Source organism: Oncorhynchus masou, chromosome 29, assembly GCF_036934945.1.
Source record: "Oncorhynchus masou masou isolate Uvic2021 chromosome 29, UVic_Omas_1.1, whole genome shotgun sequence".
Classification (NCBI taxonomy): Eukaryota; Metazoa; Chordata; class Actinopteri; order Salmoniformes; family Salmonidae; genus Oncorhynchus; species Oncorhynchus masou.
This window is the reverse complement of record NC_088240.1, coordinates 12,284,514-12,309,701: the sequence shown is the minus strand read 5'-3', so window position 1 is coordinate 12,309,701 and position 25,188 is coordinate 12,284,514. Positions and strand designations below refer to the sequence as shown.

General features: G+C 43.9%; 2 protein-coding genes across 3 annotated transcripts; both read right to left on the bottom strand.

The window, feature by feature from the left end:
- Positions 1-467: 467 nt before the first annotated feature.
- LOC135518998 (NXPE family member 3-like) lies at positions 468-14,794 on the bottom strand. The gene is made up of 6 exons (XM_064944019.1): positions 14,550-14,794; positions 13,506-13,685; positions 6,463-7,244; positions 6,243-6,313; positions 2,582-2,803; positions 468-2,478 (listed from the first exon to the last, which is right to left on the bottom strand). Exons 2-6 carry the CDS (start codon positions 13,653-13,655, stop codon positions 1,928-1,930), a joined length of 1,776 nt encoding a protein of 591 aa, XP_064800091.1. The 5' UTR covers positions 13,656-13,685; positions 14,550-14,794; the 3' UTR covers positions 468-1,927.
- A 3,243-nt stretch (positions 14,795-18,037) lies between these two features.
- LOC135518993 (centrosomal protein of 97 kDa-like) lies at positions 18,038-25,107 on the bottom strand. 2 transcript variants are annotated; one of them, XM_064944014.1, is made up of 11 exons: positions 25,036-25,107; positions 23,873-24,015; positions 23,508-23,666; positions 23,315-23,416; positions 23,081-23,194; positions 22,750-22,916; positions 22,119-22,283; positions 21,648-21,817; positions 20,819-21,527; positions 19,691-19,766; positions 18,038-19,363 (listed from the first exon to the last, which is right to left on the bottom strand). In XM_064944014.1, exons 1-11 carry the CDS (start codon positions 25,091-25,093, stop codon positions 18,845-18,847), a joined length of 2,382 nt encoding a protein of 793 aa, XP_064800086.1. In that variant the 5' UTR covers positions 25,094-25,107; the 3' UTR covers positions 18,038-18,844. The 2 variants fall into 2 exon arrangements, with proteins under 2 accessions (XP_064800086.1, XP_064800087.1); XM_064944015.1 differs by lacking the exon at positions 25,036-25,107 and adding an exon at positions 24,654-24,812.
- Between the last annotated feature and the right edge of the window lie 81 nt (positions 25,108-25,188).

Here is a 25,188-nt window from a genome sequence, read left to right as displayed (position 1 = left end):
TGTGTTTTCATGGATGATGCCATAATGATTGTTTAGGATTCAAACCAATTAATCAAACAGCCACACAATCCATCACCACGCAGCTGCAGGTAACATGCGCAGGGTACACGAGCAAGCGGTGCACACATACTTTAACTAAAAAGAGAGTTTTGAGCTTGTATCTTGTATATGAAGTATCCAATATTTGATAACAACGGCAGAAGTACAGTATGTGTCAAGTAGACATTTGCCTATATTTCCTGACTATCGAACAATTGCGATGGATTACTTGCTAAAGCTAGCTAAAGCTTAGCTAACTCCAGATGGAAGTGAAAGCTTTGGCTAACATCAAGCCAGCTAACTATCTGGATATAAGAACATTTGTTAATGTAGGGGGGGGGGGGGCAGGAACGCAAGTACTTGTTCAACGAAGACTGATCTTAAGTTCTTCTCATGGACTAGCTAGCTCGTCAGACCTTATATCTTCCTTCATAAATAAATCACCAATCACTTTATTGCAATTGTTCAATGGGAGATATATTTGAATTGTGGCAAGTTAACACTGTTATGGTAACTGGTAGAAAGTGAGGTAACACTTGGCAATAGCGAAGCTTGGCGAACGGTAACATGTTAAAGCATTCCAGCTGTGGTGTATGGCATAGGCAATAATACTGCTGTAACCGTTAGCTACAAAATGGCATCACTTTGAGACTCCCGAACAAGAGTCTTAAAAGGGTAAACAGTTACATGACAAAAGTTATTCCTAGATTTAAATAATATCACATGTTGATGTAAACTGTTGCAGAAGTACTTGAAAAATAACACTGGATAAGAAGAATAAAGCCAGTCCTGAAGGAAGGTTGTCTGCTGGTTGATGACCTAGCCGTTTCCATCAGAATCTGATTCAGGCCTGTAAACTTCTTAATGGATGACAAAAACCAGCAGACAAAGTCCTCAAGGGTTACGTTTTTGAACATCCTTGGACATGGAATACATAGGAAAGCATATGATTTGGTACAGAACTGAATTAACAAATATTAATCTGTTCGGTTGTAGGCTAAATTGTGGCGACATGCCTTGGGGCATTTCCTAGAGGCCCACACTAAACCAAACGGATTTATTTGACATGACAGAGCTGGATTCACATTGAGGTTTGTAGCCATAAACCCATTGTTTGGTATTATTTTCCTCACATTTACTTTTGTCAAAATACCTTCGAAACTTTGCTCCTGTTTCTGTATAACCAAACATATTTGATATTTAGAGAGTGAGAACATCATTAATGCAAGTCTAAAGTACAGGATTTGGCAAATGTGTCATTTTCCATGCATTTGTTACACTGCATTTCCCACTCTCAATCTCCCCTACTGCACTGCAGTAGCCTACATATACTTATTGCACTTTATGGCAGCCGATATTCCATTCAAGTTTTGCAAAAGTGTATTTAACAGAATTAGTTGAAATCTGTAGTTTTTTTTCAAACAATCTGTGGGTCACAATTCAATAACAAGGCTGTTTCCCATAAAACAAACACTGAATGTCAGAAACTATTGCATAAAACCTTTCACACACACATTTCTTAAAATAATCCTTTGAAACAAGAACCCTTTGAACTGTTGGCCATTCAACTTTAAATACAGCAGGTTGGGTCAAAGTCAGTAATCTGTTCATAGTTGACTGATTCAATCAGTCCCGTTGTTTATCTCCCCATCTCTCCTGGTTTATTTGTGACAGTGAGATGGTTGATAAAAACACTAGGTCACTTCACAACAGCGGATCCCATATACAGGAAGCAGGTACACAGCAGATAGGGCTTAGGCTACATCAGGCCATGCTTGCAGTAAACAGGTGAGATTTGTGATTACACTATAAGTAACTGTTGTAAACATAACCACACTCCCCATCTCACACAAATTTGTAATCTTCCATACTCTTTTCCTTTCTCGGGCTAGCTCTTCTCTGGGCATACGTAAGAGAGGATAGTGTCAATCATGTTCTTGACAATGACTGGAGGCGGGTGGAGAGCATGGGGGAGGTGGTGAGCAAGGGTCATCTGCCAGGCATCCACCAGCAAGACATCCAGACCCCTGAACATGGCCCTGAGTACAGCGTCCAGCTGTACTGAAAACCAGTCACTATTGTACAGGCTCACCTCTGGGTCCAGGGCTTGGAGGTTAGCTGAACGCACCACTATCAGGGTCCCCGGAGCCCGGTCCAGAAGCCGCACCACCGCCCGTCGAATGTGGCGTAGCCTGCGTATGTAGACCTCTACAGGGAAGGTGCTAAAATGGGCCCAAACGCTGAGGACCACCACGGTATCTGGGCCTCCCGACAGGCCGTCCAGCTCGTTAGCTACATAGCGCATCTCACTGGCAATGACAGTGGAGAAGCGTATTGGAGGACCGTGACAGCGGTATCTCAGCAGGATGTTGTGGGTGCTGTCCACTGCCATGAAAGGCCCCACATTCCTAGGACTGTGAAGGTTGAACTCCTTCAGCTCTGTGATAAAGAGGAAGTTGGACAAAACAGAACAGAGAGTTAGAAAGCACACGAGACAGTGCACAGTGATTGATGTCATTGGACTTTAGCAGACCGCACTCACCTGGGACAAAGGCATTGAGGTACTCAAACCACTGTCTAGCAGTGGAATCTCCATACATGTACACCACCTTGCCCTTCAGACACTGAGTAATGGCAGAAGAGTCGTTAAACTGATGCATTGCGACACCACCCAGCGCTCGCCATGACCCTTGGAAGTAATACCCAGATGGAGTGACCCTGATAGGCTCCGCTCTCACACTGCTGCTCTCCATCTGTGGTTTGTCTGAAAGAGGAGCCAGCATGATGCGCTAGCTAACATAACCTTACAAGTACAGTGCCTTCAAAGTATTCATACCACTAAACTTATTCCACATTTTGTTACGTTACAGCCGGAATTCAAAATGGATTACATTGGGGGGGGGGGTCTCACCCATTTACACGGGCGGCAGGTAGCCCAGTGGTTAGAGCAGGTAGCCCAGTGGTTAGAACAGGTAGCCCAGTGGTTAGAGCGTTGGACTTGTAACCGAAATGTTGCAAGAACCCCGAGCTGACAAGGTAAAAATCTGTTGTTCGGCCACCATTGAAAATAAGAATTTGTTCTTAACTGACTTGCCTAGTTAAATAAAAGGTAAAATAAAAAACACAATACCTAATAACGACAAAGTGAAAACATGTTTTTAGAAGTGCTTGCAGAAACATCTCATATAACATAAGTATTCACACCTTTTGTCAATAAATGTTAGAATCACCTTTGGCAGTGATTATAGCTGTGAGTCTTTCTCGGTAAGTCTCTAAGAGCTTTGCACACCTGGATTGTATAATATTTGCAGATTATTCTTTAAACAATGTGATTGGTTGTTGATCATTGCTAGTCAACCATTTACAGGTCTTGCCATAGATTTCCAAGTAGATTTAAGTCAAAACTGTAACTCGGCCACTTGTGAACATTCATTGTCTTTTTGATAAGCAACTCCAGGGTAGATCTCGCCTTGTTTTAGGTTATTGTCCTACTGAAAGGTGAATTAAGCTCCCAGTGTCTGGTGGAAAGAAGACTGAACCAGGTTTTCCTCTAGGATTTTGCCTGTGTTTAGCTCCATTCAGTTATTTTTTTTAAAATCCTGTAACTCCCCAATTACAAGCATACCCATAACATGAAGCAGCCACCACTATGCTTGAAAATATGAAGAGTGGTAGTCAGTAATTTGTTGTAGTGGATTTGCCCCAAATATAACACCTTTTTATTCAGGACAAAAAGTGTATTGCTTTGCCATGTTTTTTTGCAGTATTACTTTAGTGCCTTGTTGCAAACAGGATGTATGTGCATGCTTCCTTCTTCTCACTCAGTCATCTTCAGTTCTCTCCTGTCACACCCATTAAACTCTGTAACTGTTTTCAATTTACCATTGGCCTCAGGGTGAAATACTCAAGTGGTTTCCTTCCTCTCTGGACAACTGAGTTAGGAAGGACGTCTGTATCTTTGTAGTGACTGGGTGTATTGATATACCATCCAAAGTGTAACCTCTTCAAGGAATACCTAGGATAGGATAAAGTAATCCTTCTCCCCCCCCTTAAATGATTTAGATGCACTATTGTAAAGTGGCTGTTCCACTGGATGTCAGAAGGTGAATTCACAATTTGTAAGTCTCAAAGGGATTTTAAATAATGTAAATGATGTAATTAACACCATGCTCAAAGGGATTTTGAATGTCTGCTTTTTTCCCCCTCCTTTGTTTTTTTAACCCATCTACCAATAGGTGCCCTTCTTTATGCAAGGAATTAGAAAACCTCCCTGGACTTTGTGTTTGAAATTCAGAGTGAGTCCATGTAACGTGTGACTTGTTAAGCACATTTTTACTCCTGAACTTACTTAACAAATGAGTTGAATACTTATTGACTGAAGATATTTCAGCTTTTGATTTATTCATTTATAGACATTTATAAAAAAACGAATTCCACTTCGACATTATAGTCTGCACCCGCACACCCGACTGCCTGCACCCACACGCCCGACTAGCATCACCACCCTGGATGGTTCCGACCTATAATATGTGGACATCTATAAGTACCTAGGTGACTGGCTAGACTGTAAACTCTCCTTCCAGACTCATATCAAACATCTCCAATCTAAAATCAAATCTACAGTCGGCTTTCTATTTCGCAACAAAGCCTCCTTCACTCACGCCGCCAAACTTACACTAGTAAAACGGACTATCCTACCGATCCTCGACTTCGGCGATGTCATCTTCAAAATAGCTTCCAATACTCTACTCAGCAAACTGGATGCAGTTTATCACAGTGCCATCTGTTTTGTTACTAAAGCACCTTATACCACCCACCACTGTGACCTGTATGCTCTAGTCAGCTGGCCCTCGCTACATATTCGTCGCCAGACCCACTGGCTCCAGGTCATCTACAAGTCCATGCTAGGTAAAGCGCCACCTTATCTCAGTTCACTGGTCACGATGGCAACACCCACCCGTAGCACGCGCTCCAGCAAGTGTATCTCACTGATCATCCCTAAAGCCAAAACCTCATTTGGCTGTCTTTCCTTCCAGTTCTCTGCTGTTTGCAACGAATTGCAAAAATAGCTGAAGTTGGAGAATTTTATTTCCCTCACCAACTTCAAACATCTGCTATCTGAACAGCTAACCGATCACTGCAGCAGTACATAGTCCATCGGTAAATAGCCCACCCAATTTACCTACCTCATCCCTATACTGTTTTTATTTATTTACTTTTCTGCTCTTTTGCACACCAGTATCTCTACCTGCACATGACCATCTGATCATTTATCACTCCAGTGTTAATCTGCAAAGTTTTAATTATTTGCCTACCTCCTCATGCCTTTTGCACACAATGTATATAGACAATTTTTTTTCTACTGTGTTATTGACTTGTTTATTGTTTACTCCATGTGTAACTCTGTGTTGTTGTCTGTTCACACTGCAATGCTTTATCTTGGCCAGGTCGCAGTTGTAAATGAGAACTTGTTCTCAACTAGCCTACCTGGTTAAATAAAGGTGAAATAAAAAAATAAAAAAATCATGCGTAGGCCAGTGACAAAAAAAGCTAAATTGTATTCATTTTAAATTCAGGCTGTAACACAACAAAATGTGTGAGAAGTCAAGGGGTGTGAACACTTTCTGAAGGCACTCTTATTGCTTAAGCATACCATGCAATAGCATGCAGATCAAAAACAACAGTGTCCCAAAACATAGCCCTGGGGTACCCCTTGTCTGTCGATAGTCAGCTTGGATAGTCACACAAGGGGTTCCCAGGGCTCTGTGCTGGTGTAGCTCTTTTTCCTCATTTGCATGCACTCACTTGGTATGCTGGCTTTTCATTACACTTTCCAACAAATCCTAAACCTCCCACCTAGCCAACAGATCTGACCCGCTTTCTTACAGCTGCACTAGGATTGGACAGCATTCCTGTGTATATTAAGACACTGCAGAGGCGCAAGATATGGCTCAGAAAATGTACCAAGCAGTCATTCAATCTTCTTGGTGTAACAGTTGGGATAATGGGACAGTTCAGTGTACAATGCATTTCTCATCCCTGGATTGAGCGCCGGCTCCGCAGTGTCTTAACATACACAAGAATGCTGTCCGACCCTAGTGCAGCTGTAAGAAAGCGGGTCAGATCTGCTGGCTACCTCCCACGCTACAAACAAGCACACGGATGCACACTAGCATGCGTGCAGCATCCCCTTGCTGTCTTACCTTTCTTCTCAGGCTGCACAATGACACTGTCAGACCCGGAAGCATGGACACGGACTTTGATGTTTACACCACTGAGGAAAATCAAACAGACTTATTTTGTTAAAAAAAAAATCATACACCCGAAACAAACCTTGTAATGGTACATGTTACTAGCTAAGGCACAACTACTACATAGGTCTAACATACAGTCCTCACATACTCTCATCTACCACTCACTAACCTCTGGAAGAGCAGTGACTCTTTGTTGGTGAGCAGGTGTTTTTGGTATCCTCCTTTGGCGTGGTTGATCCGCGTGTCACAGCTGAGCAGTTTGGGCTTGTAGCAGTACCATGGTTCACCTGTGTGAGGGTCCGTGTAATTGCACAGCGGCTGCCGGGTGGTTGGCAGGCACAGGTTGCACACGGTGGTCTCAGACAGGAATCCAGAGCGGAACAGACTCTTGAAGAAGACACGGTCGGGATGTTCCTCTCGTAACCGACGCAGCACAGCAACTGCCTCACTAGGATGGACCAGTGTCACCTCTACACGTGCAGACCCCTCCCATAGTAAAGGGAACACGGCTGAGTAGAGCCCATTCCGGTGGTCCAGCACCTGTCCTGCAACACCCGCCCCCAACTCTGGGGAATGCAGCCGGGCCAGCAGGAAGTCCCCACCGTGACGCTTGGGACGCCCCTGGAAGTCATGCATATGGACTAGCGCCTCTAGCTGATCCCCCACATGCCACTCTCTCCCGCTCCCTCCTGGCAGGATTGCAAACAGGCTGTGTGCAGGGTCGCTGGTCTGCCGCAGGGGTCTAGGCGTCAGCCGAGGCTGAGGCTCTGGCCACGCGATGGACTCCAGGAGGTAACGCTGCTCCAGAGCCTCCTCGGCTGAGGGCTCCAGGCCCAGGTGGCCACAGTAGCTCCGGTTGTGATCCACAGGAGGATGTTCCTCTGGGGTGAAGGCTGAATGAATGCTGCTCTGGAACTGGTAGAGTGTCGACACTGTTTGGCAGTTGAGCTTCTGCAGAGGAGAAGAGGAAAGGTCACCAAGAGGGAGGGTAGTAATGGAGGATGGTGATTAAAAGACACACCCTCCTCAGAGAGAAACACAGCTGCATGTGAGCTCTCACATTTTTCAACATGTGTTTTTTACAAAAGGATAGATTTCAAGTTAGATAAACTTGGATTTTTCAGCAGGTACATATGCAGGATGCTACCCTCCAAAGCATGGCCTTCGCTCCAGATCAAAACTCCAAACCAATTTTGACCAAAATTAACCAGAGATATTACTGCTTCCAAGTTATTTTTCCAAGCTATACTGAGAGTGCTCTAGCAAACAAACAGCAGAGACCTGAGGACACCATCCAACCTGGAACTGAATGACTAGTGTTTGGTCTGCTATTTTGAAAGCCAAGAAGAAAAAGGATAAATAAAGTACATTACAATTATATATTTTAATGGGACTGAATGCTGAGTCGAGGCTCCCAAGCTTGGACAGACCAGATATAAATTCAATTAGCACTGAGGTGTGAAGTAAAAGGTGTCGAGGCCTTTGGGACCAACAAGTGTCAGGAGTCTTTGAAGCATCCTCTGAAGTCCCCTCCTGCTGGTCAAAGACCAGTCACTGGCATTTTCTACAAGAAATCTGCCTCCAGAAATAAAAGCTTCTCCCAAGTGGGTGTGACACCTACTCCTGTTGCCTGCTGCTTGGGTTCCACCTGGCGATCTGTTCACCGTCTGCCCTGGCCTGTCTCCGTCTGATACAGGTACCCCCACTACACTCACCCCTCTCTCCCGAGCTTTCGCTCGCCACCAGCACTCACGCACTGTTGGTGCAAGTGACTCTGAACTTACAATGGCTAGCCCCAAGTTGTTATATATTGAATATTTTTCTTGTGCACTTTGCCTCATGACTCCTGCATACTTTGTTGACTACAAACTTTCTTTTCCCATCTGTGGGAGAGACTGTTCCCACACTCGGGACTTTGACTCTATTGGTTACACTGACTTTTGGCCTCCCCATCCTATTCTAACCACCTCTCGTCGGCATTGTATTCATGTTACCTGATGAAATTGCTGTACAATATGATCTTTTTGCCATGTGATGCACATTCAGATTAGAGGTTGACCGATTAATAGGGCCGATTTCAAGTTTTCATAACAGTCTGAAATCGGTATGACAGATTTTCACCTTGTCAGCTCGGGGGATTCAATCTTGCAACCTTACAGTTAACGAGTCCATCGCAATAACGACCTGCCTCTCTCTCATTGCACTCCACAAGGAGTCAAGGTAAGGAGTCACAAGGAGTCAAAGTAAGCCAAGGTAAGTTGCTTGCTAGCATTAAACTTATCTTATAAAAAACAATCAATCATAATCACTAGTTAACTACACATGGTTGATGATATTATTAACACATATTACTAGATATTATCTAGCGTGTCCTGCGTGGCATATAATCTGACTGAGCATACAAGCATACAAGTATCTAAGTATCTGACTGAGTGGTGGTAGGCAGAAGCAGGCGTGCAAACATTCATTCAAACAGCACTTTCGTGCGTTTTGCCAGCAGCTCTTTGTTGTGCGTCAAGCATTGCGCTGTTCGTGACTTCAAGCTTATCAACTCCCGAGATGAGGCTCGTGTAACCGAAGTGAAATGGCTAGCTAGTTAGCGCGCACTACTTGTCGTTGTGTTGCTAGTTCGAGCCCAGGGAGGAGCGAGGAGATGGACAGAAGCTATACTGTTACACTGGCAATACTAAAGTGCCTATAAGAACATCCAATAGTCAAAGGTTAATGAAATACAAATGGTATAGGGGGAAATAGTCCTATAATTCCTATAACCTAAAACTTCTTACCTGGGAATATTGAAGACTCATGTTAAAAAAGGAACCACCAGCTTTCATATGTTCTCATGTTCTGAGCAAGGAACTGAAACGTTAGCTTTCTTACATAGCACATAATGCACTTTTACTTTCTTCTCCAACACTTTGTTTTTGCATTATTTAAACCAAATTGAACATGTTTAATTATTTACTTGAGGCTAAATTGATTTAATTGATGTATTATATTAGGTTAAAATAAGTGTTCATTCAGTATTGTTGTAATTGTCATTATTAGAAGTACATTTTTAAATTGGCCGATTAATCGGTATCGGAGTGGAAAAATCATAATCGGTCGACCTCTAATTCAGATGTCATAAATCAACACTGCAGAGCTCTCCCTGTCCTATGCAGTGCTTTGATTGTATTACTGTTGATGATATCTGGAAATGTGCATGTACACCGTGGCCCATCTACTGTTGCTAGGCCCAATTCTGCCTTGTGCTCTATCTGCTTCACTGATTTCTGCTCTCGTAAAAGCCTGGGTTTTATGCACGTTAACACTAGAAGATGATTACCGAAAATGGATCCATTGAAAGTGTGGGTTCACAGCTCCAATCCAGATGTGGTGGTCATTACTGAGACGTGTTTTTTATTTAACCAGGCAAGTCAGTTAAGAACAAATTCTTATTCACAATGACGGCCTAGGAACGGTGGGTTAACTGCCTTGTTTAGGGGCAGAACAACAGATTTTTACCTTGTCAGCTCGGGGATTCGATCTAGCAACCTTTTGGTTACTGGCCCAACACTCTAACTACTAACCAAGGAAGGAAGAGTGTTTTGAATACTGATGTGAACCTTTCTGGTTATAACCTTTTTTGGCAAGACAGATCTTCCAAAGGTGGGGGAGTGGAAATCTTTACCAAGGATCACCTTCAGTGCTCTGTTGTCTCCACCAAGTCTGTCCCCAAACAATGTGATATGCTGGTTTAAAGAATTAAACTTTCAAATAGCTCTTTATTGACTGTTGCTGGGTGCTATCGTCCTCCATCATCACCGGCCTGTACCCTACCTGCCCTAAGCACTCTCCTGGCCCCTTACACTAAGTCTGAATTTGTTCTGCTTGGTAACCTAAACTATGACCTGCTTAAACCACCAGACCAAGTCCTAAAGCAATGGGACTCCCTAAAATCTTTCTCAGATAATTACCAATTCCACAAGGTATGACTCCAAACACAGCTACTCTCCTTGATATTATCCTCACATAATCCTCATAGGTCATTACAGAAAACACCAGACTGCTACCTTAGTGATCACTCTTTTACAGCCTGTGTTCGTAATGGCTGCTCAGTGAAACGACCTGTCGTGATTTGTCATAGACGCTTGTTAAAAAAACTTTCATGACCAAGTCTTCCTTTATGAACTGGCCTCTGTAAAATGGTATAGAATCAATTGTCGAAGACGCTTGAACCTTTTATTTTTTTTATTTTCAGTGGATTGTTAATAAACACGCCCGATAATGAAAATAAGAACGAAAAAGGTTCAGCCCCTGGTTCGACCGTGATTTTGCAGAGTTACTCCACCTCAAGAATTGCATTTGGCGAAAGGCTGGGCACACGCATACTCAGACTGACTGGCTATTGTTCAGGCAAATGAGAAATAAGCTCACTCAGGCTATCCGGAAGGCCAAAGTTAGTTACTTTAAGGAGCGCTTCTCTCTCTCTCTAGGTCTAACCCAGGAAGTTCTGGAAAACAGATAAAGACCTGGAGAATAAACCCTCCTCCTCACAGCTGCCCATGTCCCTTAATGCTGATGATGGGGTTGTTACTGACAAGAAACACATGGCTGAGCTCTTTAAATCACCACTTCGTTAAGTCAGGATTCCTATTTGACTCAGCCATGCCTCCTTGCCCATCCAACATTTCCTCATCTCTCACCCCTTCTAATGCGACAATCCCTGATGCTTCTCCCTCTTTTCCCCTGCCCCGCTACAAAGTTTCTCCCTGCAGGCAGTCACTGAGTCCGAAGTGCAAAAGGAGCTCCTTAAACTTGACCCACAAAAAACATCTGGGTCAGATGGTTTAGACCTTTTCTTCTTTAAGGTTGCTGCCCCCATCATCGCCAAGCCTGTCTCTCCGGTGTCCTCTCCTGTCTCTCGCCAAGCCTGTCTGGAGAGGTTCCCATTGCTTGGAAGGCAGCCACAGTTCATCCTTTATTTAAAAGGGGAGATCAAGCTGATCCTAACTGTTATAGGCCTAATTCTATTATGCCCTGTTATTCAAAAGTGTTGGGAAAACTTGTCAATAATCAACTGACTGGATTCCTTGATGTCTATAATATTCTCTTGGGTATGCAATCTGGTTTCCACTCAGGTTATGGATGTGTCACTGCAACCTTAAAAGGTCCTCAATGATGTCACCATTGCCCTTGATTCAAAGCAATATTGTGCTGCTATTTTTATTGACTTGGCCAAAGCTTTTGATACGGTAGACCATTCCATTCTTGTGGGCCGGCTAAGGAGTGTTGGTGTCTCTGAGGGGTCTTTGGGCTGGTTTGCTAACTACCTCTCTCAAAGAGTGCAGTGTATAAAGTCAGAAAATCTGCTGTCTCAGCCACTGCCTGTCACCAAGGGAGTACCCCAAGGCTCGATCCTAGGTAGAGGTCGACCGATTAATTGGAATGGCCGATTAATTAGGGCCGATTTCAAGTTTTCATAACAATCGGAAATCTGTATTTTTTGACACCGATTTGGCCGATTTTAAATTTTTTGTTTTTTTACAGCTTTATTTAACAAGGCAAGTCAGTTAAGAACACATTCTTATTTTCAATGACGGCCTAGGAACGATGGGTTAACTGCCTTGTCAGCTTGGGGGATTCAGCTAGAATTAAATTTCTTATAAAAAAAATCAATCATAATCACTAGTTAACTACACATGGTTGATGATATTACTAGATATTATCTAGCGTGTCCTGCGTTGCATATAATCGATGCGGTGCTTATCGTTGTTCCAATGTGTACCTAAACCATAAACATCAATGCCTTTCTTAAAATCAATACACAGAAGTATATATTTTTAAACCTGCATATTTAGCTAAAATAAATCCAGGTAAGCAGGCAATATTAACCAGGTGAACTTGTGTCACTTCTCTTGCGTTCATTGCACGCAGAGTCAGGGTATATGCAACAGTTTGGGCTGCCTGGCTCATTGCGAACTAATTTGCCGGAATTTTACGCAATTATGACATAACATTGAAGGTTGTGCAATGTAACAGGAATATTTAGACTGATGGATGCCACCCCTTAGATAAAATACAGAACGGTTCCGTATTTCACTGAAAGAATAAACGTCTTGTTTTGATACAGTCTTATACTCAGCTGTCCCCTCCCTTTTTTAGTGTCCTACAAGCTTTCTCTACCCTTAACCTTGTTCTGAACACCTCAAAAACAAAGATAATGTGGTTTGGTAAGAAAAATGTCCCTCTACCCATAGGTGTCATTACTACCTCTGAGGGTTTAGAGCTTGAGGTGGTCACCTCATACAAGTACTTGGGAGTATGGCTAGATGGTGCACTGTCCTTCTCTCAGCACATATCAAAGTTGCAGGCTAAAGTTAAATCTAGACTTGATTTCCTCGATTGTAATCGCTACTCTTTCACCCCAGCTGCCAAACCAACCCTGATTCAGATGACCATCCTACCCATGCAAGATTATGGAGACATAATTTACAGATCAGAACGGTAAGGGTGCTCGAGCGGCTAGATGTTCTTTACCATTCGGCCATCAGATTTGCCACCAATGCTCCTTATAGGACACATCACTGCACTCTATACTCCTCTGTAAACTGGTCATCTCCCACTGGTTGATGCTTATTTATAAAACACTCTTAGGCCTCACTCCCCCCTATCTGGGATATCTACTGCAGTCCTCATCCTCCACCCGTTTTGCCAGTCACATTCTGTTAAAGGTCCCCAAAGCACACACATCCCTGGGTCGCTCCTCTTTTCAGTTCGCTGCAGCTAGCGACTGGAACGAGCTGCAACAAACACTCAAACTGGACAGTTTTATCTCAATCACTTAATTCAAAGACTCAATTATGGACACGCTTACTGACAGTTGTGGCTGCTTGTGTGATGTATTGTTGTCTCTACCTTCGTGCCCTTTGTGCTGTTGTCTGTGCCCAATAATGTTTGTACCATGTTTTTGTGTTGCTACCATGCTGTGTCGTCATGTTGTTTTGCTACCATGCTGTGTTGTCATGTGTTGCTGCCTTGCTATATTGTTGTCTTAGGTCTCTATTTATGTAGCTGAAAAAACGAACTGAGCCCCTCCGCACTTAGAAATAGGGAAGACAGAGTAGTGGTGATCCTTCAGAATGATTTGTCCAACCCCCACTCCCTCCAATCAAAACGCTTACTAGAGCAACTCCAACAAACATACCTTTCTCCCATTCCCCTCCTCACCTCAAGAGTGTGAATGTTGCGCAACAGGAAGATGATTCCAGACAGGGCCAGAAAAAAGAAGATCGGGGTATATTTGGACAAGTTCTTCCAAACAGTTCCTCCTTTCTGCCTCCCATGATCAGGCCCAGTCTCACGGTCTGATGTCACCATGGCAACGGTGTCATGCCACTACCAGTCCCCCTGATATAAGCAAAGTCAGAAAGGAGTCAGAAGCCAACAGTGGGGAAGTGTTTGCATTTACATTGAGCATGGACCCCTAGGTTAACAATTCAGATTTCCTGTTTTATGAAGCACTTACTTTGACCTCACTTTTCATTATAATCAATCTACAGTCAGAAAGGAAAAGCACTTGCAGAGTCATACATAAATGAAACGTTAGCTCTGGGGTGGAGAATCCAGGTTCATTTGAGGTAATATCTTGCTATTCCAACATTCAGTACACTACTCAAACCTACTCGCCAGCAGTATAGTTCACAATGAACGTTACAGTTACTACTGCTGCAGCAATGTCCAGCCAGTAAATTAATGGTTTGTTCAGGCAATAGAAATATCTGTATCACGAGTGTGCTGCTCTGTTTTAAGATTTGTAATCCACTTATTCTGGAACAGCCAGCCATATGACTGCTAACTATGTCTATACCGGGCAGACCATGCAATGATTTGCCTTTATTAGTCGATGCTACCTGCAGTTGGCTACATACTCTAGCATTGGTACTAACCTACCACCACGGTCCGTGGATCGTTTTTCCCAGACACATTTATCAGTAACAAAAAATAGACAGTGATGTCAACAGATGGAGGGCAGAACGGACTGTCCACTTTAGATGCAGTGTTTGCTCTGCTGCACATAGGTATAGCTGTATAGAGGAACGAATATAAATATATGTTTTTGTTAAACATCAAGCTAACAACTGTAGTATTCTTAGCAGCTAGCGTTAGCCAATACGATTTCTGTGTTGACTCTTCTAGCTAGCCAGCTCGCAAGCTTGCTACTTGTACATGCACATATCGGACGTGAGATAGCGAAATATGGCAAATGCTTACTTAGTTTAAACAGAAAGTTGCGTTGCTCGAGATGATCTCACTGTCACACGATGTGCCTTTGTGCAGCTCTGCCAAACATACCATCTGCTGTGATTGTACCAATCATATTCATGTTCACCACTGCGCGTATCAGCTCATTGTGTCGTTTTACGAATCTGTCAGATTTCCGAACGAGATTCATCCGTTTACATTTTTGAAGAAAGACAACATCGCCTTCCGGAAAGATGCAGTTACCGCAAGCAGTGCTGTAGATATGATAGAACGTCACCGTAATAAGATCATATCAGTACAAAGCCCTCCCCTTTCTGGCTCGGCTTAAAGCACATATACTGGAAATCAAGTGTAGCATGTTATTTTTATACCTTAGTGGTGGAGACCACATGTTTTTTGTTCTGCGAGTTTATTTGGCCCAGCATGCCGCTATTTTGGTTGTTAGAATATACAAATTATGCCGTTGCTTTTATCCATGTAAACTGAACTGTAGATGGGCTGGCCTTCAATTATGTATAATATTACTGACTGCTGATCTGGGTTATACTGTCACCATGGGGCATCAGTGAAAAGGAAGAATTAGTGCTTTCACAGACGGACCCAGAAAGTGATCCCGTATAACGGTCCCGTTATATTTATTTAATTGTCGCACAGAAAAGGCAACGAGGCACATCGGGTGATGGTTTAGGTGGAGTTGGGGTAATATACGTTTGGTGTTTAAGGGGTTTGGAATTGGCCTGAGGAGGGTTGTGGTCTGTGAAAGGGAGATACAAGAAGAAAAGGGACAGATAACATACACACAGTCAAGGAAGAGTCAGGTGACCAAAGATGGAAGGTAAAAAACATGCGTATGTAACAGGGTTATATTGGTGATTCCCCTTGCCACTTTATTGTTAAGCCAATGGGTTTTTGGTTTGAGTTCGTCTTGCCTTCACCTACTCAACATGGCATCTTATTGGTTGGTTTGCGTGGCATGCTTTACGAGGGGGGATGTTCCAGTTAGAATCGTCTCAGTGAACAAGCACCAAACCAGCGGTACGTTGTTGGTTGCAAAGCACTGTACATCAAAAGTGATTTTTATACTCTCAAGTGATGATTTAAATGTACAATTTATATCAAATTGTTTGTAAATGTTATTCGAACATCACACATAAGACGCAGCGGTTTTTGGAGCATATTTGTTGTGCATTTTGTTGTAAAGAATTGCCGCCAGTACTAGCTAGCAACTTACTGTGTCTAGTGACGGGGTGGTTCATATATTTTGTACAGTGCGTGAGTGCAGAGTTGGATGGTGAGATGTGCATTGCATGACGTGCAATTTTGTGCCGTTCCTATCAGGTACATTGTTAAAGATATTATATTGTATATTGTAATTGTATTATTTTGGTAACTAGCCCAGTGAACAAGCACCAAACCAGCGTGCGTGAGTGCAGAGTTGGATGGTGAGATGTGCATTGCATGACGTGCAATTTTGTGTCGTTCCTATCAGAATAAATCTACATGACTGGTGCTACATGTTGGAGTTCCGTGTCGATGACTGATTGTACACAACGCAAGAAGAGTACTGTTACACGTAGACATAGGGCTCGAAATAAATTAAGGTTAAAGTTAGATTAACGCCTCGATCTCACCGAGAGTGATATGCATTTCGGTACACCAAAACTACATTTCCAGTGGAACGCTGCGTTTTGTCTTGCAGCATTGCGTTGCGGAGGCAGTGCGTTCTGTGTGGCGCAAATGTTGGGATTTATCGAACGTATTCGTCAAACTGTATGTGTAGACGGCTTGACAGGAATGGTAGCAGAAGGTGAATGTTGAACCTTTGCTGCACACATGTCCAGATTATGCTACTGTAGGCACCGTACCATTTTGCCCCAAAACAATGTCGGTGTGAATGAGACTTGTTAGGTTTCAGTATAAATGTGACTTAAAAAAATATTCACACCCCTTGACTTTTCACACATTTTGTTGTGTTACAGCCTGAATTTAAAATGGATTAAATTGAGATTTTGTGTCAATGGCCTACACACAATACCCCATAATGTCAAAGTGGAATTGTTTGTAGAAATGTTTACAAAATGAAAAGCTGAAATGTCTTGAGTCAATAAGTATTCCACACCTTTGTTATGGCAAGCCTAAATAAGTTCAGGAGTAAAAATGTGCTTAACAAGTCACATATATTGCATGGACTCATTCTGAGTGAAATAAGTGCTTAACATGATTTTTGAATGACAACCTCATCTCTGTACCCCACACATACAATTATCTGTAAGGTTCCTCAGTTATGCGGTGAATTGCAAACAGATTCAACCACAAAGACCAGGGAGATTTTCCAATGCTTTGCAAAGATGGGCCCGGCGGTATTGGTATGTTGCAGATATTGAATATCCCTTTGAGCATGGTGACGTTATTAATACACTTTGGATGGTGTATCAATTCACCCAGTCACTACAAAGATACAGGCGTCCTTCCTAACTCAGTTGCTGGAGAGGAAGGAATTTCACCATGAGGCCAATAGTGACTTTAAAACAGTTACAAAGTGTAAGGAATATGACAGGAGAAACCTTATGAGGGATCAACAACATTGTAGTTACTCCACAATACTAACCTAAATGACAAAGTGAAAAGAAGGAAGCTTGTAAAGAATAAAAAATACTCCAAAATATGCATCTTGTTTGCAACAAGGCACTAAAGTAATACTGCAAAAAATGTGGCAAAGCAATTCACTTTATGTCCTGAATACAAAGCATTATGTTCGGGGCAAATCCAACACATCACTGAGTACTGCTCTTCAAATTTTCAAGCATGGTGGTGGATGCATCATGTTATGGGTATGCTTGTCATAGGCAAGGACTACAGAGGTTTTCAGGATAAAAATAAATGAAATAGAACCTAGCACAAGCAAAATCTAGAGGGAAACCTGGTTCAGTCAGCTTTCCAACAGACACTGGGAGATTAATTCACCTTTCAGCAGGACAATAACCTAAAGCACAAGGCCAAATATTGCTAACCAAGACAACATTGAATGTTCCTGAGTGGCCTAATAAAAGTTGACTTAAACGGTTTGAAAATCTATGGCCAGACTTAAAAATGTCTGTCTAGCAATGATCAATAGCCAACTTGACAGAGATTGAAGAGGTTTAAAAAGAATAATGGGAAAATACTGTACAATCCAGGTGTGTGAAACTCTAAGACTTATCCAGAAAGACTTACAAGCTATAATCGCTGCCAAAGGTGATTCTAACGTGAATTGACTCAGGGGTGTGAAAACTTGAGATATTTCTGTATTTCATTTTCAAAACATTTGCTAAAAAAATAAATCTAAAAACATGTTTTCACTTTGTCATTATGCAGTATTGTGTGTAGATGTGAGAATTTTTTTAATTTAATCCATTTTGAATTCAGGCTGTAACAAAATGTGAACTAAGTCAAGGGAGAGGAATAGTTTCTGAAGGAACTGTAGTTTCAGTGAGTTTAGGGAAAAGCCATTCTCAATTTAACAAACCAATGTTAAAGATTTGTTTTTATTGTGTAAACATAGAGCACCAGATTTTTACAAATCTTTTTTTTTTACAATTTGCATTTAACCATTCTCAGCAACTAAACTACCTTCTCAGCACGCTGTGATATTTACATTCACGCCAAATCATCTAGTCCAGACCTGGTCCTCTCACTCACCTGCAGGAATACAAGGATAGATTGAGGCATTTAAATACAGAAGAAATTGGAATTACATTTAGAGCCGAGCTGTCTAGCCTGAACTGTAGCCAATCGGTTTCTACTTAAAGGTAGATTGACATTGAGGAGATTTGGGACGACCAAGTAGCGGCACTTATATATGTGAATTGTAGTTCCATCTGATACTCTTGGAGAATCTTGTCTTCTGCCGTGCAATCCCTTAACATCGGGACACGCCGCGGATGACCATTAAATCGCAGCAATATAAGATTGCGTGTTGGCCGCGTGGGGAAAAACCAGGGGTGCCAGGAGTTGGAACTGCCGTTACCGCGTCTCCCCAACGTAAGTGAAGGAAGCATTAGCCAAACTGACTGACAGATCATGACAATGAATAATGTAGCATTGTCCAAGAGAATTAAAGGGAGAAAAATCATCCGGGCTATACAAACATATCCACATCCTTGAGTCCATATACCACTCGTTATATGGATGTGAGTCAGTAAATTCTTAGAGGCGCTGTTAGAGCCATCAATAACATTCATCAGCACAGGTGGACTGAGTTTATGGGCAGTCTCTTAGCTAATCCCAGAAGACCAGGAGAAAAGACCAGGAGAGGGACAGGCACATCAGATTGGACCTCCCAGTGTGTGTTGCTGCTCTGTGTCTTCACTCTGGGCAGTGTTCTGAGTGTTGGAGTCAGGCTGTTCCATTTCGGCCAGTGAGAGGGGTGAGGGGGGCTGTGGTGTACCTGTTCTGTCGCTGGCACCCCCCTCCTCCGCCTCTCTCTGTTGCACAGAGGACAGGTACTGCTCCAGCAGACTGCAGTCCTGACTGTCCCTCCCAACGCCAGGATCCATGGACCTCCCCAAGGCCAGCGCCCGCACAGTCTCCAGAGAGTCGCCCGTCCCACAGCTCAGGAAGGTGTCTTCCTGCCCCGCCTGCTGTTCACCTGTAAACTGGAAGCCTGAGTCCGGGAAGGAGAGGTCTGTGCAAGCCGGGTCTGCAGTGCTGAAGGCCACAGGCAGGGGGAGCCGAAGAGCTGGAGGGAGCCCGGGGGTCAGGGCTGGAGCAGGAGATGACCCAGCCTGAGCCACACTGGCCAGCTGCCCCTCCACAGTACGCTGCCACTGCTGCATGGACTGAAGCTGCAGCCAGATGGGGAGAAGGAGTGAGAAAGGGTGTGTGAGCGTGAATCTGAATCCGATTGATCCATGACCTTGTTTATCACTAATCTCAGTTAACCCAGAACTAAATACTTGCATAATTGGTCAGATGCTTGATTTAGTTCTGGTTCAAGCCATACGTGTTAAGAGATGAGATGAAGAGCTCCACCCCCTCTCTTTGCAAGTTGATTGGTCCAAAGCACCATAACTAATGCTGCTCGTGATCTCACGCATCCCGTTGTATCGTGACACCTCTACAGTACCATTTATGTTTACGTCATCAGTCCACGAGAGATGTGTATTACTGACCTGACTCCATAGAAAGTTCACAGCCTCCTCCTGTACCAGTCTCTGTAACCGCTCCTCTTCGTGGTGCTGGCGCACCCTGTACACAAACGACAAGGTATTAGTTGGAAGTACTTAACATATGCATTTTCCTGATATACAACATAAAAGGCTAGATACCTTCACCCTTCAGAACTATCTGGCTGTTACATTAGAAGTGTTGAAAGACTGTGAAGTTACCTGTTCCAGGGACATCATATCCCTCCCAAGGCATCCAATGTTTTTATAGCTATATTCTGATGCAATGGCACACTCCCTTAAAACTTGAGACATCTGTGGCATTGTGTTGTGTGACAAAACTGCACATTTTAGAGTGGCCTTTTATTGTCCCCAGCATAAGGGGGACCCGTGTAATAATAACTCTGTTTAATCAGCTTCTTGATATGCCACACCTATCAGGTGGATGGATTATCTTTGCAAAGGAGAAATGCTCATTAACAGGGAAGTAAACAAACTTGTGCACAACATTTGAGAGAAATAAGCTTTTTGTGCTTATGAAAAATGACTGGGATCTTTTATTTCAGCTCATGAAACCAACACTTTACATGTTGCCTTTAAGCGTGGCTAAAGACACGGCTCTTTGTGCACTGCTTACAAAAGGCTAAATGTCTGCTCTTTCTAGCGACAATGGTTTTGTATGGATATTATCTTGCCAGTTTCTCTAGAAATGTCAGGAGGTTGGGGAGGACCGGCTTGTGGTAATGGCTGGAGAGGAATTAGTGGAATAGTATCAAATACATGGTTTCCATGCGTTTGATGCCATTCCATTTGCTCCGTTCCAGCCATTATTATGAGCCGTCCTCTCCTCGGCAGCCTCCACTGCTAGAAACCTACTTCTCTAGCCTGACGTGGTGGTCCGTGTCTACATTCCAATTCTCTACCCTTCTAAGAGAAGTGTGCACTCGTACACTCCCCCTCATGTATTTAAAAGGAAAGGACTGGTGTGAGGAATATTGTGGAAACTCCCTCCAGCCATAAAGCAACCAATCCAATGCTTTAAAATGCATGAGGGGGAGTGAACAAGTACACACTTCTGGAGAAGGGCAGAGAATCAGAAAGCAGCCCTTGGATTGATTGGGGCCTCTTCCGTACCTCTCCAACTCTCCAGACAGGAAGATTATGTGCTCCTGCATCCTGCGCAGGCGGATCTCACACCGGACCTCTTTGGCCAGAGGGTGGCTACGCCGAGCCCACATTCCCCTCCACCATGCCTGGATCCTGACGGCTGCCTTGTCCGCCTCACAGCGGCCCAGCCTGTCACATCTCACCACCGCTTCCTCTTCCTGCTTAGGTCCCACCCTCACCTCTGCAGCAACGCAGTTTGAGTATGCTCCCTGGAGCGGATCGCTGTCATTGGTCTGTGATTGGTCACCTGCCATCACAGGTGGACTGACGGTTGAGGTACAGGTGAGGTGGCTGTCAGCCGACACCCTTTCTCCCTTTGCCTCCTTCACTCTATTATCCACCTCGCTCTCCATTTCCATCTCCCTTTCCAAGGGTGCGTGTTGGCTCTTTTCAGGAGAGGTCTTTTTGGGACGGATGGGGTGTTCAGGCGCCAGCGAGTCAGGCTCAAACGTCTCAGTTTCGTCCTCGCTGTCAGAGTGGGCGGGGTCAGAGGTGACAGGTAGAAAGGTGGACTCAGAGGAGAGCAGACTACCGGTGAGTTTATCTTCGTCCGTCTGGCTCTGAACGTCCTCCAGGTAGAGGCTGTCCTCCATACCCCTGGGGCCACGGAGAGGAGGTGCGCCCGCCTGGGAGGCTTCGCAGCCCAGCCAGGTGTTTATCTGCAGGATCGCTGGCTCTGGACACACACACACGAGAGAGGAAAATTTGAGATTTACACACCAGACACACACTGAGAGTTACAGAATTTACAGAAAAAAAAAAAAATACAAAACAGGTAGAGTTCATCATCTGCTACCTGTCTGTCTGGCTGGTGGGGCAGTCACAGGCGTGGCTCTGTCTGCCTCTCTGGCTCCCCCTAGTGGAGGCACATGACAGGGGCTGTGAGTCTCCACATCCAGCTGGGTGGGGCGGGGAGGGCTAGGGGAACCCCCTTGGGTCTGCTGCTGGAGCTGCCTCTGGTGGAACCTGGAGATATACACAGGACCCCTCGTCAAAGTAATGGGATTGAAAGGAGAGAGTATCCCTTAAAAGATACATTGCAGTACCTCCTTTTTTTTAAAGTTAAATGACTAAAACTAAGCAGAAAAGACACAGAGGCACATTGATCCAGTTTAGGGTCAGCTGGTTTGTAACAATGGGTTGGATTTATAGCTAGAGCTTTTTCCAAGTGATCACAAGGAGGAGAACATATCCACTGCCAGTGTGATAGTTGACCTCATCGAACAGCTGTTGGCTTCACAGCCCAGTTGTGGATGTATTGTCCTACCTCTGCTTGCTGAGGATCTTCTCCAGCTTGGCATCCTCGGCCGTCTCCAGGGTTGACGTGGAGGTCAAAGGGCACACGGTGGCAAGGTACTGGACCAGTTGCACGTGCTGACCTGGCCGGTACGAGCGACCTTTGCCCTGGCTGTACAGCCACTCCGCCTTCAACCTGAGATCGCAAACAATAGAGACATTATTGACTAGCAATGATAGTGATCATTACTCAACACTTTGATGTTATAACTACATAGTACGACACAGCAACCTTGCAGTCACCAGCCCATTTCTCTACCCAGGGATTGACATTATGGTCTGAAAGGCACTTGCCCTTTGGGCAAGTCAGGAGTAGATTTTAGTTGCCTGAAGATTATGATCACTTGCCTGAAAATGTAACAAGCTATTTTCACCTACACAAGGGAGGAACCAAAAAGGCCAGACTACTTGCGTTTTGTTTGTTACCAGTAAAATAAAATCACCCGCCCAATGCGGCAACCTCAGAGCTGGCTCAACATGCACGACTGCTCAGATCACTTGCACCAGGCAATAGGGAAAACCTTAATGTCAATCAATGCTACCCTGCTTCCCCTGCATAGTTAGCATTTTTAACTTCACTGGAGTTCTGGACCTGGTCTCACCCTTCTTTCTGTGACACCAAGTATCCGTCCAGGATCTTCAGGTTCAGGCACCAGCTCATGATGTACGGCCGGCTGTCGTATCCAGGCAACGAGGGGGTTGCCATGATGCAGGGGTTACTCATAATGGAGAGCTGTTCCAGGTCATGGAGGGGTGCCAGGTAGGAGACCTGTGGGAGGCAGAGAGAGAGAGAGAAAGAAATAGAGACAAGCAAGTGAGAGAGAAGTAGGAAAGAGATTGTTGTTAAAAGCAGAGCAGGTGAGAGTGAAAAGACAAAACGAGAGCAAAGAGAGAAAGTAGAGAGTGCAAAGGGACAAAAAACAGGGTCTTTACCTCGTTGAGGTCTCTGATCTCATTCTCTGCCAGGGAGAGGATGGACAGATGGGCGGGCAAATGAGTGGGGACAGTCCGTAGCGTCGTAATGCTGTTACCATGAAGGAGAAGGGTCTGCAAGAGAAATAGCAGCCTGTCAATCAACACCACAGAAAAACTGCCCTGCTTAATTCTCCAGAATTCTATCTGCATCCCCATAACTCTGAAAAGTCATGAGGCAAGACTTGTTCTCACCTTTAAGGCTAACAGCTTGGTAAGATCACCAATGTTGGAGATGTTGTTGTCAGACACGTCCAAGTGTTGGAGAGCCACACAGCCGTTGAGCTGCTCAATGACCTGAGTGAAAAGTGGATATCCAAATTCCTTGATCAGGAGACAAAATGAACACATTATGGAGGGAGTACATTGTCCACTTTCTTCCCCTCACCTTGATGTTGTTGCCTGACAGGTTGAGCCACTCCAGGTGTGGCAGGTCTCTCAGCCCTTCAATATAGCCAATACTGTTATTGGGCAGGTTCAGAACTCTCAGCTCGGTTAGACGACACACACCCATCATCCGCACCAGGCGGTTACCAGCAACTGACAGCTGCCCAGCACAGAACAGAGAGAGGCAGAATAAGACAGCAAGACAATATAGAGGGAACTAATACAACCATATTTGGTGAATTACAAGTTTGCAACAACTCGTAAATGCCCATTTACAAATAATCTGAGGAATTCAACAATGTTCAACAATTAAGTTGACCAGATTCCATCAAATGTGCTTGGATAGAAAGTGCTTGGATAGTCTACCTGTTGGAGGCCTCGGCTCCTCTCCAGATGGTCCAGTTTCATGATGTGGTTCCTGTCCAGAATGAGTGTGTGTGTTTCATCAGAGCAGGTGAAACTGGGCTCCAGTTTCTGCAGACCCTGTGCTGACAGGTCCACCACTGGACCTAAAGGGGAAACAGAGAGAAACATAAAAACATGGGCGTGGGCAGATGTATAATCTATTATGCACATGTTGGTAGTATCACCATGAACACGAACAATACATAGAAACAGTATAAGCCATACAGCGGAGGACAACAGCAACTAGGGAGGCAAGCTTATAAATCTACTATGTACATACTGTAGACACAGCCTCAAGCAAGATACAGAAAAGGATCCCACTGAAACATGGAGGCCATCTTGGAGAACTGCTGTTGATCACTATCATACAGTTTATTCATACTAGGCAGACTATAAGTCTGAGAGATGTTGATTCATTCACCTTCACTCTGTTGATTGAGTAGCTGATATAACAGTACATAAAGAAATTCTGGGTGTGAAAATCCAGCATGGTATTGGGATTGTTGGTCAGACAGTGAAAACAATTTCACATATGCAATGAAGCATAGCTCTACTAAAAACACTCCAGTCCTGAACGCATGACTCTGGACTTTTAGATAATGAAAGGATGGGTAGCTAGCTACAGTCAGTAGTTCGAGATAGCTAACGTAGGACAGAACCAATCATTGAAACATACTTATGTTCACTAAATCGTTGCCCTACAAAGTCAAACGTCACACAAAGGGAGCTGTCATGCACTCACCAGTTGTGTCAAAAGTCAAATCTGATACTCCCATTTCGCGCAGAATATACGAGGCTGCACCAAACTCCCTACGCTAGCGTGCTTGCCAAAGCACAACTGTCTGGTTTAGAGACCTCCATCGAAAACAACAGAAAGAACGCTTCGAATTGATTGGAATATGTAGTTCAAAAATGTCCGTTTGTCATTAAAGGACCACTATGCTTGGTTTAAAAAAAACTACAATAAGCTTTACTGCAGTGCAGGGCGCTGTTGATAATCAGGTGGGAAAGAGATCTCAATAGATTTACACTTGATAGAAATCCCAATATGAAACGGAAAAAAGCATGATGGTACTTTGAAACGTGTACACTGATCAAACATATCTATAAAAAAAGAAAAATACCTTCATTTTGTTCAATTTGTTGATCGGGTCCTTTGGCTTGCCTTTCAATCATCGCCATACTTCCCGCTTGTGTCAACACCAAGCAACCGATCTAGTTACTGATTGGTCAAATACTTTTTTATAAACAAAATTCATATTTGAAAATCAAAATAC